This window comes from Boleophthalmus pectinirostris, unplaced genomic scaffold, assembly GCF_026225935.1.
Source record: "Boleophthalmus pectinirostris isolate CB_2022bp ecotype Guang Dong unplaced genomic scaffold, ASM2622593v1 HiC_scaffold_20, whole genome shotgun sequence".
In the NCBI taxonomy this organism is placed as follows: Eukaryota; Metazoa; Chordata; class Actinopteri; order Gobiiformes; family Gobiidae; genus Boleophthalmus; species Boleophthalmus pectinirostris.
The window spans coordinates 3,517,225-3,536,052 of record NW_026571153.1 but is presented as its reverse complement, the minus strand read 5'-3'; the positions used below and the strand labels follow the sequence as shown (position 1 = coordinate 3,536,052).

The 18,828-nt window shown below is 40.2% G+C and overlaps 1 protein-coding gene across 2 annotated transcripts in view; it reads left to right on the top strand.

Moving 5' to 3' along the window:
• tbc1d14 (TBC1 domain family, member 14) overlaps positions 1-18,828 on the top strand; it is a 103,570-nt gene that overhangs the window by 56,525 nt on the left and 28,217 nt on the right. For both annotated transcript variants that reach the window (XM_055156534.1, XM_055156535.1), the window contains one exon: positions 16,960-17,084. In XM_055156534.1, coding sequence (XP_055012509.1) covers positions 16,960-17,084 — 125 coding nt within the window. The remainder of the gene's footprint in view (positions 1-16,959; positions 17,085-18,828) is intronic.

Genomic DNA, 18,828 nt, shown 5'->3' with positions numbered 1-18,828 from the left:
AGTTTGTCTAAGCTTTTACAGTGAGGTCATTTTTTTTCTTCTTTGTTGACCAATTAAAAGGTGCTTAATCCGTGTGTCTTTCGTTTATTCGTTTTTCAGTATAAAACCAAAAATAAGTAAATGAAAAAACAACAATTTTCTTCGTTATTTGTCTCCAAAACCAAAATGGAAGAAGAGATATTGATTTGTTTTTTCAGTTTTCGATTTTGTGTTTAAATGAAAAATGGAAAAACGTTTTCCGTTTACGTGATTTAAACTGTGATGCCGGACTGAACCAGGACTAAACCAGGACTAAACCAGGACTAAAACAGGTCCGGGACCAGACCGGGACTGAAACCATGGCTTAGACCAGAACCAGACTAGAACTTAGACCGGGACTGAGACCGGGACCAAACCATGATTGAGACCAGGACCTGACCAGGACTGAATCCGGGACCTGGACTGAGACCATGGAACAGGACCAGGACTGGGGGATCGGGACCAGGACTGGGGGATCGGGACCAGGACTGGGGGATCGGGACCAGGACTGGGGGATCGGGACCAGACCAGGACTGAAAATGGTTTAGTCCTGGTTTAGTTCTATTTTAGTTCTATTTTAGTCCTGGTTCAGTCCTGGTTCAGTCCTGGTTCAGTCCTGGTTTAGTCCTGGTTTAGTCCTGGTTCAGTCCTGGTTTAGTCCTGGTTCAGTCCTGGTTTAGTCCTGGTTTAGTCCTGGTTCAGTCCTGGTTTAGTCCTGGTTTAGTCCTGGTTTAGTCCTGGTTCAGTCCTGGTTCAGTCCTGGTTCAGTCCTGGTTTAGTCCTGGTTTAGTCCTGGTTTAGTCCTGGTTCAGTCCTGGTTCAGTCCTGGTTCAGTCCGGCATCGCAGTTTAAGTCATCTGTTTTTTCCATTTTTCATTTAAACACAAAATCGAAAACTGAAAAACCAAATCATTATCAGTTTTTTTCATTTTGGTTTTGGAGACAAATAATGAAGAAAATAGTTTTTTTTTTTTTTTTGTCCTTTTCTAATTTTTGGTTTTATTTTGAAAAACAAATGAAAGAATGACACAGGGATTGACCTTAATAACAAATATTTAAAGCTGCACTATAACTTTTTCTGTCTGTTTTTCTGTCTGTTCGCTGCTTTTACCATTTTTGAGGATCAATATTCTATTATACTGCTCGTACTTTTTGACAGTGTTAGTTTTTAGCTATTTTAGAATTCGTAACAGACCTGTATTACACAAAATTAGCTTGTGAATTTTAAGCCGTGCACCACAGGAGCATTTGTCTCTTGCCCTGATCTGGGAGGACGACATTATCACAGTGTAGAATCTGAAAACCACCAATACTGTGTCTGAAGGAAGAAAAATTATCTGACAAAGGCTTTTCGCCGAAAAGTTATTTAAAATTTACAAAAAAAGCCTTTAGACATTGGTTGTCTGAGTGTGCTATGCATTTTCTTACTTTTATTTTGTTGTTTTTTGCATTTGCACCTCTGCAAGAACTTCAGTGTTTCATTAGTGTTTCCTGTTTCATGTGGCAAAAGGTCAACGAGACAAAAGTTTATTTGGTTGAGTACTTCAGTTCTGGACGCTGGTGGACACTTCCTTATATCTGCCTGAAGGGAGGAGCTAACTACACTGAAACTACTCTGAAACTAACACACACACTTGTTTACAGTTTCTGTTTGTAGAAACATTTGTTAGCAGAATCATTCAGGGCCATAATGGAGCTTCCTCACCTCTGGACCTGACCTGGCTACACCTGTTGTTCTTTAGGTTTGAGGATGGAGTTGTAAATAGGAGAGAGATGGTGTCTGAGGCCTGCATTTCTGTTTAGAGAAGGATTCTCTTAACAAAAATAGACTTTTTAACTCCTTTGTCAAACTATTTCTTTTCTCTGGCTCAGATCTGTACCTTACTGTCCTCAAACGAGCGGCCCGTGGCTTTTAGGTGGAGATGTACAGCAGACTGTGGTCCTGTGTTGCTCTCTCGTCTGTGTTGGTACATCCTCTTGTGAAATGGTGGTTTAGTTTAGTTTTCACTGCACTGAATGGAGTAAACCACGTTGCTTTGTTCGTGGCTTGGTGTTTTGTCCTTTGGGTGAACCAGTTTCTGTCTTAAAGTGTTTGTAGGTTTGAAATAGACCGGGATTTCATGTTGTCTGAAAATCCTCTGTAGTTTTTCAGAAACAAGTTGACCGTGGATTCTACCTGGACGGATTTTTCACACAAAACAACCTTATAATTTAGATCAGAAAATAGTGTAATATCCAATCCACTTTATTTCTATAGCACTTTTTATAAAGATGAGTTTCCAAAGTGCTGCACAGACAAATTAATACAGTAAAAAAACAGTAAATCATAAATAAAAACAACAGATAAAAAGTGTTCTAATGCATAAAGCTAAAAAAATTATCAAATCAAATCAAAAAAATAAGAGTAAAAGTAGGTCTTAAGATGGGCCCTTTAAACACACTTTATCTTTAGGTGTTTACGAACAAGTCCGATGACTAATAATCACGTCAGACCTTTCTACGGGAAATCTATACCGACGCTACAAACTTAATACGCTCAAGTCCATTTGGCTCTAATCTCCAGCGGCCGTGCCCGTTCCACAGTGGACAGTCTGAGCGCATCGGCACAGGCCTAATCCTTTTGTCCGTCCGTGGAGATTGGGTTGTTGGCAGCAGCGGTCGAGTCTGAGCCGTGTTCCTGAATCACGGCGGATCTGTGAAACCCCCCGTGGAAACCGCCACTCTGCTGTTACTGTCTCACATCCTCAGCGCCAGGAAGGGGAGTCCACACACTGTTCTCCAGATAAATATGTTACAGATTTAACCTTGGAGTGTGCAGGAAAATGAAACTAAATGAATAAAAGCGCACACTGCACAAAAGCTTTGTTTTGGCACACTGCAAAAAAAGTTTGTCTACAAAATTGTAACGATTTTTCAGGTGAGTCTTTCTAGCAGCAGAGGTGGCGCCACCATCAGGCAGAAGCAGGCAACTGCCTAACCACTAAAATGAGTAGCTCTAAAGTCTAAGTCTAGCTCTGAAGTCTGAGTCTAGCTCTAAAGTCTAGCTCTAAAGTCTAGCTCTAAAGTCTAGCTCTAAAGTCTAGCTCTAAAGTCTAGCTCTAAAGTCTAGCTTTAAAGTCTAGCTCCAAAGTCTAGGTCTAGCTCCAAAGTCTAGGTCTAGTTCTAAAGTCTAGCTCCAAAGTTTAGGTCTAGTTCTAAAGTCTAGCTCTAAAGTCTAGGTCTAGCTCTAAAGTGTAGGTCCAGCTTTAAAGTCTAGGTCTAGCTTTGAAGTCTAGCACTAAAGTCTAGGTCTAGTTCTAAAGTCTAGCTCCAAAGTTTAGGTCTAGTTCTTAGGTCTAGCTCTAAAGTGTAGGTCCAGCTCTAAAGTGTAGGTCTAGCTTTAAATTCTAGCAATAAAGTCTAGCTCTAAAGTCTAGGTCTAGTTCTAAAGTCTAGCTCTAAAGTCTAGGTCTAGCTCTAAAGACTAGGTATAGCATTAAAGTCTAGCTCTAAAGTCTAGGTCTAGTTCTAAAGTCTAGCTCTAAAGTCTAGGTCTAGCTCTAAAGACTAGGTAGCACTAAAGTCTAGCTCTAAAAGTCTAGGTCTAGTTCTAAAGTCTAGCTCTAAAGTCTAGTCTAGCTCTAAAGTCTAGGTCTAGTTCTAAAGTCTAGCTCCAAAGTTTAGGTCTAGTTCTAAAGTCTAGCTCTAAAGTGTAGCTCCAAAGTTTAGGTCTAGTTCTAAAGTCTAGCTCTAAAGTGTAGGTCCAGCTCTAAAGTGTATGTCTAGCTTTAAATTCTAGCACTAAAGTCTAGCTCTAAAGTCTAGGTCTAGTTCTAAAGTCTAGCTCTAAAGTCTAGGTCTAGTTCTAAAGTCTAGCTCTAAAGTCTAGGTCTAGTTCTAAAGTCTAGCTCTAAAGTCTAGCTCTAAAGTCTAGGTCTAGTTCTAAAGTCTAGCTCTAAAGTCTAGGTCTAGCTCTTGAGTCTAGCTTTAAAGTCAAGAGCTAGACTTAAGAGCTAGAACTAAAGTCTAGCTCTTAAGTCTAAGTCTAACTTTAGCTCTAAAGTCTAGTTCCAATCCACTCCAAATCCAAGTTTCCCATCCACCAGAATTCATACAGAAATGTGCATGTCTCAAGAACAATGGGGAAAAACAGAAAAGAAATATATTTATATAAAAAAAAAAAACAAAAAAAATGGTGCATTATAGTGAGGGCCCCAAACTCAAGTTCACCTGGGGCCCCCAAATTCCTCACTCCACCACTGTCTTCCAGGGCAAATAAACCAGAGAGGATAAAACAACAGAATTGAAATTAAGTATTGGAAATAAAGATCGAAATCTGTTTTTGTTTGACACTAAAACAAAATAAAGAAATAACCGTTTTTCAATTTTATTTATTTATTACAAACATGATATAACATTCTAAATATTCTCCACACTTATAAATAACAAGTCTAAATTAGAACACCAGACCGCTGCTTCTCCACATCTGCTTTTTGAACTTGATTTGTGATTATTTCCGTGACCAGACGCCCGCTTATCGCATTATTGTCCAAAAATAACCGGTCTGCGTTTCTGTCGTGTATTTAAACCATAAAGGCCATTAGCATCAGCGTTTGTCCAGAGCCTCCGGGGCCCGTCCCCTCATGTCTAAAGGAAATGGGAGATCACACAGGAAAGCAGAGCCAGTGGTTGCCAAGGAAGCAGGTGATCACGGGATACGGTCGTTCTTCTCGCAGTATGTTTTGTAACTCGGCAACTGGAGCTCGGGTTGTTACGCTGGCTGCATTCTTCATAAGTCTCTTTATTGAATTTTTTTTTTTTCCATAAATCAAGCGTAGATATAGATTTTTACAATGACATAGCAGGGCTGGGCCATATGGAGCAAAAAATATATGTCGATATATTTTGCTATATCTTGATATTTGTACAGGAAAAATAACTCCCTAATACTGAAAACTGGAAAAAGGTCTAGCTCTAAGGTCTAGCTCTAAGGTCTCGCTCTAAGGTCTCGCTCTAAGGTCTCGCTCTAGCTCTAAGGTCTCGCTCTAAAGTCTAGGTCTAGCTCTAAGGTCTAGCTCTAAGGTCTCGCTCTAAGGTCTCACTCTAAGGTCTCGCTCTAAAGTCTAGTTCTAGCTCTAAAGTTTAGCTCTAAGGTCTAGCTCTTAGGTCTAGCTCTAAGGTCTAGCTTTAAAGTCTAGCTTTAAAGTCTAGCTTTAAGGTCTAGCTCTAAAGTCTAGCTCTAGCTCTAAAGTTTAGCTCTAAGGTCTCGCTCTAAGGTCTCGCTCTAAGGTCTCGCTCTAAGGTCTCGCTCTAAGGTCTCGCTCTAAGGTCTCGCTCTAAGGTCTCGCTCTAAGTCTAGGCTCGCTCTAAGGTCTCGCTCTAAGGTCTCGCTCTAAGGTCTCGCTCTAAGGTCTCGCTCTAAGGTCTCTAAGGTCTCGCTCTAAAGTCTAGGTCTAGCTCTAAGGTCTAGCTCTAAGATCTCGCTCTAAGGTCTCGCTCTAAAGTCTAGCTCTAGCTCTAAAGTTTAGCTCTAAGGTCTAGCTTTAAAGTCTAGCTCTAGCTCTAAAGTTTAGCTCTAAGGTCTAGCTTTAAAGTCTAGCTTTAAGGTCTAGCTCTAAAGTCTAGCTCTAGCTCTAAAGTTTAGCTCTAAGGTCTAGCTCTAAAGTCTAGCTCTAAGGTCTAGCTCTAAGGTCTAGCTCTAAGGTCTAGCTCTAAAGTCTAGCTCTAGCTCTCAAGTCTAGCGCTTGCTCTGAAGTCTCGCTCTGAAGTCTCGCTCTGAAGTCTCGCTCTGAAGTCTCGCTCTGAAGTCTCGCTCTGAAGTCTCGCTCTAAGGTCTCGCTCTGAAGTCTCGCTCTGAGGTCTCGCTCTGAGGTCTCGCTCTGAGGTCTCGCTCTGAGGTCTCGCTCTGAGGTCTCGCTCTCAAGTCTCGCTCTCAAGTCTCGCTCTCAGTCTCGCTCTCAAGTCTCGCTCTGAGGTCTCGCTCTGAAGTCTCGCTCTGAAGTCTCGCTCTGAAGTCTCGCTCTGAAGTCTCGCTCTGAAGTCTCGCTCTGAAGTCTCGCTCTCAGTCTCGCTCTGAAGTCTCGCTCTGAAGTCTCGCTCTGAAGTCTCGCTCTCAAGTCTCGCTCTCAAGTCTCGCTCTCAAGTCTCGCTCTCAAGTCTCGCTCTCAAGTCTCGCTCTAGCTCAGTAAAAGTCAGTAAACACAACTAGAATTAATATAGAAGGCGCACTGTCTTTTTTTGAGAAAATTAAAGGATTTTAAGTGCTCCTTATAGGCCGAAAAATACGGTAAATCAGAAATTCTTTGGCGAGCTCCTTGGAAAGAGGTGGCGAGCTACAGACTGGAGACTCCTGCTGTAAAGTATAAACAGACGTGTGAACGAGTGGATGTTCTTTATATACACAAACGTACAGATTACGATTGCCTTTAAACGCCGCAGTCCTTTGTTTAGCATATTGACCCGTTTAATCTCCCTCCACATTGATCACCGCGCGCGTCTGAAGTGAACAGGTAAGATATACGCACTCTTCTGAGGTCTATTAAACGCCGCGTGCATCAGACCCACGGGAACTCCGCGTTAAAGGCCCGGGGAGGCGCTTTGCATGCTGGGAAAAGAGCTTGGACGCGGCAGACGGTATCGGTGATGATGGGGAAGAGGAGAGAGCAAAGTGAAAGGAGGAGTTTGGCCGGAGTCCAGTAGCAATGCAGGAGAGACCAGCAGCAAGGTGAAATGTGAGACGGAAGTATGGGACGAAAAAAAAAACAAAGAAACCCCAGAACATTCTATTGGTTGTTTTTCGCAAAAAACTATAGGAATTTTATGCAATAGGATGTGGTTCATGTAGTGTCAGTAGTGTTTTTTTGCAGTAGGTGAGGAGGTAGTGGCAGTAATTATAATATTTTAAGTATTTTCTTTTTAGTTTTGGGTTTATACATTACGTTGTGTTGTTTAGTTTAATATTTAAATGAAAAAAGAGACTAGTTGAAGCAAGAGTAAGCTATAAAGGCAGAAGTCTAAAGCTGTTTTTTTCGATATCTCCCTTGTTAAAATGACATTACATTCGCCGCAGCAGCAGAACCATGAGCTTCTTTCACTTTTTCACTTTTCAACGTAGCGAGCGGATTAAAATTTTTATATTTATAGTTAAAAGTGGAGCTTGTTGAGGTGGCCGTACCTGTAGAAAAGTAGTAGTTGTAGTAGGATGACTAATAAACAGCGCTTACTGATGAAATACTGATGAAAATACTTTTTTCAGCATACATTTGAAATACTTTCCACAGCTCTTTGTTGACACAACAGTGGGAAGTTTTATCCAAGAAAGCAACCAACTGTCAAAAATGTTTTCTTCTGTTAAAATTGTAAATGTATCATCATCATCGTGCTTAACTTCACTTTCTGCACTAATAAATGGATAATAGTTTGTTTTATAGGACTTTAACTGTTCGATCTAAGGCCGTGGCTGTTATAATTACATTTTTTCTTTTGCAGCTGCGAAAATTAGTAGTTGTAAGGTCTAGCTCTAAAGTCTAGCTCTACGGTCTAGCGCTAAGGCGTTGCTCTAAGGTCTAGCTCTAAAGTCTAGCGCCTAGGTCTCGCTCTAAGGTGTCGCTCTAAAGTGTCTAGCTCTTAGGTCTGGCTTTAAAATGTCGCTCTAAGGTGTCGCTCTAAGGTCTTGCTCTAAGGTCTAGCTCTAAAGTCTGGCGCCTAGGTCTCGCTCTAAGGTCTCGCTCTAAAGTGTCGCTCTAAAGTGTCTGGCTCTTAGGTCTGGCTCTAAAGTCTCGCTCTAAGGTCTCGCTCTAAAGTGTCGCTCTAAATTGTCTAGCTCTTAGGTCTGGCTCTAAAGTCTCGCTCTAAGGTGTCGCTCTAAGATGTCGCTGTAAAGTGTCGCTCTAAAGTGTCTAGCTCTTAGGTCTGGCTTTAAAATGTCGCTCTAAGGTGTTGCTCTAAGGTCTAGCTCTAAAGTCTGGTGCCTAGGTCTCGCTCTCAGGTCTCGCTCTAAAGTGTCTGGCTTTTAGGTCTGGCTCTAAAGTCTCGCTCTAAGGTCTCGCTCTTAAGGTCTCGCTCTTAAGGTCTCGCTCTAAGGTGTCGCTCTAAGGTGTCGCTCTAAGGTGTCGCTCTAAAGTGTCGCTCTAAAGTGTCGCTCTAAAGTGTCGCTCTAAAGTGTCGCTCTAAAGTGTCGCTCTTAAGGTCTCGCTCTTAAGGTCTCGCTCTAAGATGTCGCTCTAAAATGTCGCTCTAAGGTCTCGCTCTAAAATGTCGCTCTAAAATGTCGCTCTAAAAAGTCTGGCTCTAAAGTCTGGCTCTAAAGTGTCGCTCCAAGGTCTCGCTCCGAGGTGTCGCTCTGAGGCCTCGCTCTAAAGTTTCGCTCTAAAGTCTGGCTCTAAAGTGTCACTCTAAGGTCTAGCTCTAAGGTGTCGCTCCAAGGTGTCGCTCTGAGGCCTCGCTCTGAAGTTTCGCTCTAAGGTCTGGCTCTAAAGTGTCGCTCTAAGGTCTAGCTCTAAGGTGTAGTTATACAATTTGAGAAGCTGTAGTTCACTCATTAATCACTGAAGTGTTACATAAAATAAATACAAACGATGAAGCCAAAATTGTGAAACTTGATTGCACTTTTATTTTTTAGTACAAATTATGTCAAAATCTCATCTTGTCTCGTTCTCGTGGACCTGATCTTGTGAAAATTGTGTCTCATCCCACCCTTAAATAAATAAATATTCGTATTCTTCAAAATGAAATTGTGTATTGTGAAGATTATAATCCAGATTAAAGGCCCTTGTACCTGATTTATTTTTCTCTTTATGTTTGTCTTTCCCTGGTGTTTCCCTTTAGGTCCATTTCTGTGAATCATCTTTTACCCTAAAGCAAACACGAGGGTGAAAATGAGTTGAACCTAACCTTTTAAAATGTGCCGTGAGACCCTGTAAATGTAGTTTTAATGAAGCTGTCGGCCGTAAGTCCTTTTTATTAGCTCTTGGCTCAGCGTGATGCTCCTTATGTTGCCTGGATAATCTCCCCCCGAAAGCGCTCGACCGAAAACTGCTGAGTTAACTTTCAGAGAGATTAGAGTTTGAATTCAGGATTTTAAAGCCGTCCTTCATACGCGAGATATAAATATGAGGAATGGGTTCAAAATCTTGTCCAGAGACGTCAAAAATAGACTTTATTTTTAATGTCTCTGGGACAGTTTGTAACTCTGTCAGGAGTGCCTCTCTTGAGGAGTCAGAACTAGAAACATGTTCACTCTGACCAGGATATGGATCTGTAATTAGAGCTGTCGCAGTGGTGATATAACACCCCCACCCCACATCCCCCAGAGTTATAATATTTCCAGTGGCTCTGAAAACTCTCTGATGATGCTCTTGCTGCAGATGCACATGTACCTTGGTTGTCGTGTGGATATCCTGTGTTTAGTGAGGGTAGTGGGAGAAGTAACATTTGGTTTTGGAACAAGTGTCGCTGCATCTCTCCAGCTCTCACTGTGGCAGCTCAGGTCCGAGTCGCGCGCCAGGTCGGGGTCCGAGTCCCGCGCAGGTCTCGAGTCCCGCGCCAGGTCGGGGTCGGAGTCCCGCGCCAGGTCGGGGTCCGAGTCGCGCGCCAGGTCGGGTACCCGCGGACTTAAGACACCCAGCACACGGAGCGGGGTGTCCACAAAGCACGATCAGACAATGGCTGCAGTTACCTCCGTGCGGTGTGGAGCTCTGCGGCGGTCCTTTTGCCTGCGGTCATCCGACGGTCTATGCGGGCTCACGTTAGTCCTGGTTTAGTCCTGGTTTATCACGGGCACAGACAGTAATGGTTGGAATGTTAACAGGTCCGGGCGGGTGCGGGTCTCTAAAAATGGACCCATGCAGGACTCTGGGTCAGTTCACGTTGGTCTCGTGCGGTGATCGTGTTGGGCCTCTTAGTTCTGCGGTGATTCATTTTTGCGGTTATTGCGACAGCCCTATCGATAATAAAAACTGGATAAGGCATTCCCACTCTGTCCTGACTCCAGATTGACTATTGGCCACCCCAGGTACTGCAGCTCCAGGAGCTTGGGTCCTGAAAGAATTCTCCCATAGAAGCGCAATGCATTTTGGGAATTTAAACTGTCCGTGTTCTGACAGGACATTGACAACTTTCACAAAGGTCAGATTTTGTAGGATTTTTATCTATTTTCACAACATAATCTTTTTAAAATGTTTAAATCCTCAAAGTGCCTAAAAGTTAGTTTTGTGAGACCCCGGATCTAGCAGCTCTTGCTCTGACTCGTCACCCGGATTGAGGAAGTAAATGCAGAAGAGAACATAATTTTTGGGCCCATGTAGCCAGGCTGTTGCCACCTAGTGCCTCCGCTCAATTTAATTTCTCTCCAGCGACTAGTTCAGGAATCAGAATACACTAGACGGTTTGCAAAAACCCCAAAAGTGTGAGTTCGGGCACCAGCCAATCAGCGACGAGACATATATTCAGTGCTGTCAACGATTCCCGAGATCGAGGATTTAAAACCGGAACAAAGAGAATGTTTGGTGAATTTTATCAAGAGATTTGGGAAAAGCTTAATACACCAGTTAGCCCCGTTAGAGGCGCATTACATACGTCACGACCAAATAACAGCGATTGATTAAATAAAAAAAAGTACTCGCCTACTGTCGAGCGAACGAATCCTAATGCTGCGAGGTTAGACGGTTTCTACGAAGTGAAACCGGCTCATGAATCAGGCTAGTGCCAATGAGCAGAGACCAAGAAGAACAATACAAAGTCATCTTGGGTTCAAGTTCAGATTTTATTATAATTTATTATAATATGACTCTCACCAGAATCATAAAAAAGACAGTGAAATCACTCCGCTTTAATGCTGAAATTCATTTAGTTTTCATTTAATTTTCCTGAAATAAACTCTCCCAAGGCACATTTCTGAACTCGTCATTTCTACCCGGTCTCAAACATGCTATTAACTCTTAAATTAATCATCCATAAAAGATGCAGCGGCGTTTTAAAACTCGCCTCATTTCCTCCGGCTCTTAATTCCCTGATTTAATTCCGTTCATTACTCCCCGAGGGCCGGTGAGCGGACGTCACGACGAGCGACAGAGCGACAGAACGATGTGAGCAGAGCGAACAGAGCGAACAGGTCCTGCCGCTCGTCCCGTCCCCGCGCTGTCGTGTTAAGCCGATTGTTCCGACTCTGCATTATTAACCAGCTCAGAGGCAGCGGAGGCCATTTTGGGTCCAGCGGCTCTGGCGTGTGCTCGTGTTGCACTCGTCCTGTTTACACTGAGCTGCTAATTAACCCTGAAGGTAATCATTTATGTGGATTCTGAAACTGGAAACTGCCAAAAGAATCGTCCGTGTGCCATCTGTTCTTTTCAATTTCAATTAACAATGAAAAACTATAAAATGGGAAAACAGTTCAGTTTGTTTTTTCGTTTTAGTGTCAAACAAAAAATGGTTTCAACCTCAGTTTCCAATATTTAAAAGTTCTGCTGCTTATTGTGACACGTGTGAATTCAGTGTCGACTGAGCAAAGGAGATTCCTACTGACCTAAATACTCACCAGCAGCATTGGCATTGAAACTGTGCATAAAACATTTTTTATAGAATCACAGGTGTCAAACATAAGGCCCGGGGGCCAGATCCGGCCCTCCAATACCTTTAATGTGGCCCTTGGGTGATTTTCTACAAAAATATTTTAATTATATTTTCGATTAAAATATTGGTAATTTTTTTGCGGTGCTGAGTATAACAGCATCTCCAGTGTCTCTGTACGTGGCCCCTCCCACCAGAGCAGCACAAATGAAGACTTGTCTCTTTCCAAACGCTCTTAAAGGACGATCGTTTTGACTGTTGACCGTGACACCCTCATCAGAAAAATGTCCAACATGAGAAAAGTGGAGCTGAGTGCAGGATTTTACAAGAAAAATTGACTTATTCCTATTTGCAAACAAGTTCATGTTAAAACATTGTGTTTAGAAATTGAATTTTTCTTAAAATTTCAGGTTGTTCATAATATTATAATAAGAAAGAGTTCATCAATTAAAAAAGATTTCTGTAATAGATTTGTGTTTCTCTGCACAAATATTTGAACTTATTGTTATTTTTGGGGTTTATATGACATGAGTTTTCTGATCCGGACACTTTGGGATCAAAGTCGGTTGGATACGACCCCCAGACCAAAATGAGTTTGACACCCCTGATGTAGAGGCTTAAATTTGAATTTTTAAAGTTGGATCAGTGAAATGCTAACTTTAAATCTCATTAGTTAACAAAAGAAGATACAGGACTTTTATATAGGACTTATGTACCCTTCGAGTTAGTTAACCAATGCTTCAGTCTAAATCTGAAATCTGAAAATTACAATTTATAGCAGACGTGTCAAACTCATATGACATTTCTTTACATATAATTATATTTGGCACGTGAGATCATATCAAACGTGTCAAATCAACAAATATATTAGAGCTGCCCGTCGGCTACAGATCAACTATAGAGACTATTTATTTAAAATGTTAATATTTTATATTCTGTTTGTTCTGGATTCAGTGTTGAAGCAAAACTATTATTAAACATTTATTTTAATAAGAAAAGGTTTAATATTACAGATCTCGAGAGAAGAGAAAAAATGCAGATGTTGGTGAAATTTTTCAATAAATATTTAGTTTAGCCCACGACTTAGTCCCAGTTTTGAATTTTGGCCTCTGTGAATTTGAGTTTGACACTCCCGGGTGACAGTCTTTACTAAAAATAGTTTAAAAAGCAAAAAAACAAAAATAAGACGAGTAAAAGCCTGAACAGATGAAACAGTGTAACTTCCTTTATTCAGTTGGCACTGAATTTACACACTTTGCACTAAACAACAGAACTTCCAGGGCAAATAAACCAGATTCAAAAGAAAGAAAAACAATAAAATGGGAAAACAGTTTTAGTGTTAAACAAAAACAAAAAAAAAACTGATTTCGACCTCTTATTTCCAATATTTAATTTCAAATAACACCAATCACTAAACTTGGTGACTATTTTAATTTTGATATTTTATTCTTTCTGATCTATTTGTTCCGGAAGTTCTGCTGCTAGAAGGATTTACCTGAAAAATCGTTGCAGTTTTGTGGACAAACGCGTCTCTTCTTTTATAGCGACGTGTTTATTTTCAAGTCTTAGAAAGTCACTGTTGAACTCCAGGACGAGAAACAGAAAATAGCGATAAATGTCCAGGGCAAATGAACCACAGAGAATCAAATAGCAAAATGAAATACTGGAAATAGAGGTTGAAATCTGTTTTTGACACTAAAACGTAGTAACGAACTAACAAACTTTTTTCCCCATGTTATTGTTTTTTGTTCTTAATGGAAATGGACAAAAACAAATGGTACACGGAGCATCTCCTTTGCTTTTTTGTCCACGAGGCTGTTGTTTTTTCCTTTCTGTGCGTGTCTCATCTGATCGCTGACCCTGTTTTGAAGTTTTGAAGACTCCTTAACTTTAACCTCGAGTCACATGACCTGTTTCTCGGGTCATATCGCACCAAGTCCTCGCTCATTAGACGCCTCCTGACAAATACTTAGGACATGGGAGTGGTGTTACATGAAGGTATGACTCTGTGGAACTAGAATAATAATGATCATGGGTGGTTCTTTAAATATTTCTCAAGTCTAATTTTAACTCCCAATTAGTGTTTGCACGACACTAACATGTAACACTCAACCATAATAATAAAATAATAATAATAATGAACTTACATACTACTTTTAGCATATTTTGTGTTTTTTAATCATGTGGTGAATCCAGACTTCAGAATTCAAAAATTCCGTTTAATTATAAAAAATTTAGTTTTTAAAAAATCTAAAATTTTTCTTGAAAATTTGCCATAGCGATGACATAAACTGTCCATGTTATTCCATTGGTAAAATTGACAAATCACACAAACTTTGGCCAAATTCACTCAAATTTTAATTGTGGGTTCACACCTCGACCCCGAACAGACTGATGTAAGAAAAATGGATGCAATAGCGCCCCCTAGAAAATTTGTATCGAAAAAAAACAAGGTTTTATTTGTCATAGATATACAAAATTTGGTACCCAGATTTGTGACATGGTCTCGTTTAAAAAACTCAGGGTTAGGTTTAAGCTTAGGGTTATTAGGGTTGGTGCGGCGTGGCGTTTGCGGGGCGCAGGGTGCAGTGTTTGTGGGGTGCGATGCTTGTGGAGCACGACGCTTGCGATTCGGAGTGTTTGCGGGGCGCGGCGTTTGTGGGGTGCGGCGTAGGCACACGTGAGGGCCGATCATTGCCACTTGCAGCTATATTTATATTACTGTTTCTTTACAGCCCATTCGAGCATTGTTGAAGTCACAGAATGACAACAGTATCACTTTGTACTTTTGTGTTCTAGTCGTTTTGCTTGTACTAACACAGATGTTTCAGTAAACTGGTGTAAAAAGAATCCTGTTGGGAAGAGTTTGTCCTTCAACCAAACGTGTGAGTTCAGATGTCGCCTAAAGCACTGCTCCTCGACCTTTTTAACTCCACGGACCAGTTTTATGTCCGACAAAATACCAAGGACTGGGGGCTGCGGCAGCACGGCATGGATTAGTCTTGATTTAGTTCTGTTTTAGTCCTGTTTTAGTCCTGATTAAATCCTGTTTTAGTCCCGGTTTAATTCTGTTTTAGTCCTCTTTTAGTCCTGATTAAATCTTGGTTTAGTCCGGGTTTAGTTCTGGTTTTAGACGTGGTTTAGTCCTGGATATATACTGTTTTAGTCCTGGTTTTAGTCCTGGTTTTAGTCCTGGTTTTAGTCCTGGTTTTAATCCTGGTTTAGGTCTGGTTTAGACCTGGTTTAGTCCTGGTTTAGTCCTTTTTTTAAGTCCTGGTTTAGTCCTTTTTTAGTTCTGGTTTAGACCTATTATAGTAGGTATATAGTAGTATTATATGTAGTATTAGTATTATATGTTACCTAAAGGTGAGTTGTTGTACAGTTGTAGGGAGTATTATATGTTACATAAAGGTGAGTTGTTGTACAGTTGTAGGGAGTATTATATGTTACATAAAGGTGAGTTGTTGTACAGTTGTAGGGAGTATTATATGTTACATAAAGGTGAGTTGTTGTACAGTTGTAGGGAGTATTATATGTTACATAAAGGTGAGTTGTTGTACAGTTGTAGGGAGTATTATATGTTACATAAAGGTGAGTTGTTTGTTGTACAGTTGTAGGGAGTATTATATGTTACATAAAGGTGAGTTGTTGTACAGTTGTAGGGAGTATTATATCTTACATAAAGGTGAGTTGTTGTACAGTTGTAGGGAGTATTATATGTTACATAAAGGTGAGTTGTTGTACAGTTGTAGGGAGTATTATATGTTACATAAAGGTGAGTTGTTGTACAGTTGTAGGGAGTATTATATGTTACATAAAGGTGAGTTGTTGTACAGTTGTAGGGAGTATTATATGTTACATAAAGGTGAGTTGTTGTACAGTTGTAGGGAGTATTATATGTTACATAAAGGTGAGTTGTTGTACAGTTGTAGGGAGTATTATATCTTACATAAAGGTGAGTTGTTGTACAGTTGTAGGGAGTATTATATGTTACATAAAGGTGAGTTGTTGTACAGTTGTAGGGAGTATTATATGTTACATAAAGGTGAGTTGTTGTACAGTTGTAGGGAGTATTATATCTTACATAAAGGTGAGTTGTTGTACAGTTGTAGGGAGTATTATATCTTACATAAAGGTGAGTTGTTGTACAGTTGTAGGGAGTATTATATCTTACATAAAGGTGAGTTGTTGTACAGTTGTAGGGAGTATTATATGTTACATAAAGGTGAGTTGTTGTACAGTTGTAGGGAGTATTATATCTTACATAAAGGTGAGTTGTTGTACAGTTGTAGGGAGTATTATATCTTACATAAAGGTGAGTTGTTGTACAGTTGTAGGGAGTATTATATCTTACATAAAGGTGAGTTGTTGTACAGTTGTAGGGAGTATTATATGTTACATAAAGGTGAGTTGTTGTACAGTTGTAGGGAGTATTATATCTTACATAAAGGTGAGTTGTTGTACAGTTGTAGGGAGTATTATATCTTACATAAAGGTGAGTTGTTGTACAGTTGTAGGGAGTATTATATGTTACATAAAGGTGAGTTGTTGTACAGTTGTAGGGAGTATTATATCTTACATAAAGGTGAGTTGTTGTACAGTTGTAGGGAGTATTATATCTTACATAAAGGTGAGTTGTTGTACAGTTGTAGGGAGTATTATATGTTACATAAAGGTGAGTTGTTGTACAGTTGTAGGGAGTATTATATGTTACATAAAGGTGAGTTGTTGTACAGTTGTAGGGAGTATTATATGTTACATAAAGGTGAGTTGTTGTACAGTTGTAGGGAGTATTATATGTTACATAAAGGTGAGTTGTTGTACAGTTGTAGGGAGTATTATATCTTACATAAAGGTGAGTTGTTGTACAGTTGTAGGGAGTATTATATCTTACATAAAGGTGAGTTGTTGTACAGTTGTAGGGAGTATTATATGTTACATAAAGGTGAGTTGTTGTACAGTTGTAGGGAGTATTATATGTTACATAAAGGTGAGTTGTTGTACAGTTGTAGGGAGTATTATATGTTACATAAAGGTGAGTTGTTGTACAGTTGTAGGGAGTATTATGTTACATAAAGGTGAGTTGTTGTACAGTTGTAGGGAGTGTGGTTTGGTATAATATCTAACCAAAAATGGACAAAAATGAAAATATGTTCTGTAATAAAAACATTATAGATGAATAACAAACGGCAGAGGTGGTGCTGTTTTTGCTTTTGTGACTCTTGGAGATGTTTTTGCATTGCCTGGAATGTTCCTCTGTATGGCGTTAAAAGTATCTGTCCGTCTGTCTGGCTCCTCTCCGTAGATCTGATCTGGAGGAGGCGACAGCTCGTCTCAGTAGACCTGGATAAGTTTGTAAATGTTTTCTTTTTTTTTTCTCTCTCTCTCTGTGCGCAGGAATATGAAACAAAGAGTGGCAGAGCCGGAGCGAGCAACCCCACTTCTCCTCGTCAGAGCGTGAGGAAGAACCTGGACTTCGAGCCGCTCTCCACCACGGCCCTGATCCTGGAAGACCGACCGGCGTACGAAAAAAAAAACACACACACACACATATACATACATAGAATCGGGCTGAACCATTTGGGAAAGATATTGTGATTAGATTTGTAATTTTTTGTTTTCAAAGTTCACATTTTGAAGGACTGAAATAAGACCCAACAAAGTGTAATACAAAAATCACATTTCAGATCCTGTTTATACAGATCTAAACTACAGATTTAGCAGTTTTGATGCAGAATAAGATCTAATATTTTGTCGATGTGGAGGAAATTATGTTAAGTTGCGATTAAATTTGCAAGTTTTGTTTTAATATCAGGATTCTGTTCAAAGCTCACATTTGAAACACATCCGGAAGAATTGACAAAAAGACTGAAATATAAACCGACAAACTAATACAATTCCAGTTGGGGCTGTGCCAAAAATCAAAAGACACTGGTCGATTTCGATGGCGAGCGCATTTTAATCGACTCTACAACCAGTCGTGGCAGTAAAAGTGCTGGAGCTGATGAGGATTTATGCTCTTCTTTAGGAAAAAGTAGCCTGAACCACAGCTCGTCTCTTTATGTCTCTTTATGTGTTCGCAAGTTTTGACTTACATCTGCACAATTTGGCGAAATTTCTCTCCGATCCAGCTCCTCAACTTTTCTCCTCTTTCTCTCCTCTGGTGTTTCTCATCTTTATGATCCAAGTAACGGAAAGTACCGTGTTTTTCGCTCTGGAGTACAAGTCGCACCGCCCAAAAAATGCATCATGAAGAAGAAAAAAACACATGAAAGTTGCACCAGAGTAGAAGTCACACTTTTTGGGGGAAATTTATTTTATAAAATCAGAGACCAGGAGCAGACATTTCCTGTGTAAAGTCAAGTTGTAGTAAAAACACTAGAAGAGAGAAGAACAGACTGTTAACGTCACATATGAACAGTTCTTCAGATAAACTATAACATAAACAACAGAACAGAACAAGTTTAACAAACTCTCCATCTCACTCCAAATCACTAAATCCATTCAGTTCTTCATCCTCGGTGTCACTTCTGAACAACTCGGCCTCGACCTCCAGAGGTAAACAAAGCGCCGCTTCCTCTTCTGCGTCGCTGTCGTCAGACTCAGCATCAGTTCCACTTAATTCAATTCAATTCAGTCTTTATTAAGAACACGTAATATCTGGTTCATAGTATTAAAAAGAAAATAGTAAAAATAAAAAGTTAAATAAGTGCATGTTATAATGTAAGACCACCAGTGTGTCCGCAGCTTAGAGGTGACAGAGCTCCTCACAGGACACAGTAAGGCAAGGCAAGTTTATTTGTATAGCACAATTCGTACACAAAGTAATTCAAAGTGCTTTACAGAATAAGAAATACATTAAAATCATAATAAAACAAATCAAACATAAATAATCATGAAGATTAAAATTAAAAAAGAGAGACATAAATTGAGAGAAGAGTGCGGAAAGAAAACCTTTCAGTTATTTGCACAGTTAAACACAAATTTTAAGTCTGGATTTAAACAGCGTCACAGAAGAGTCTTTCTCACATGTTCAGACTGTTCCAGGTTTTAGCTGCAATGAACCTGAAACTCTGACTCCCTTGTTTAGTCGTGACTCTGGGCACCAGCAGGAGGCCGGTCCCTGAGCTCCTCAGAGTGTGAATGTTCATATGACACTAACATGTCACAGATGGACTTTGGTGCTCGGCCATGGAGACACTTGTACAAACAGAGCTGCTTTAAATAGGAATAAGTTAATTTTTTCTTGTAAAATCCTGCACTCGG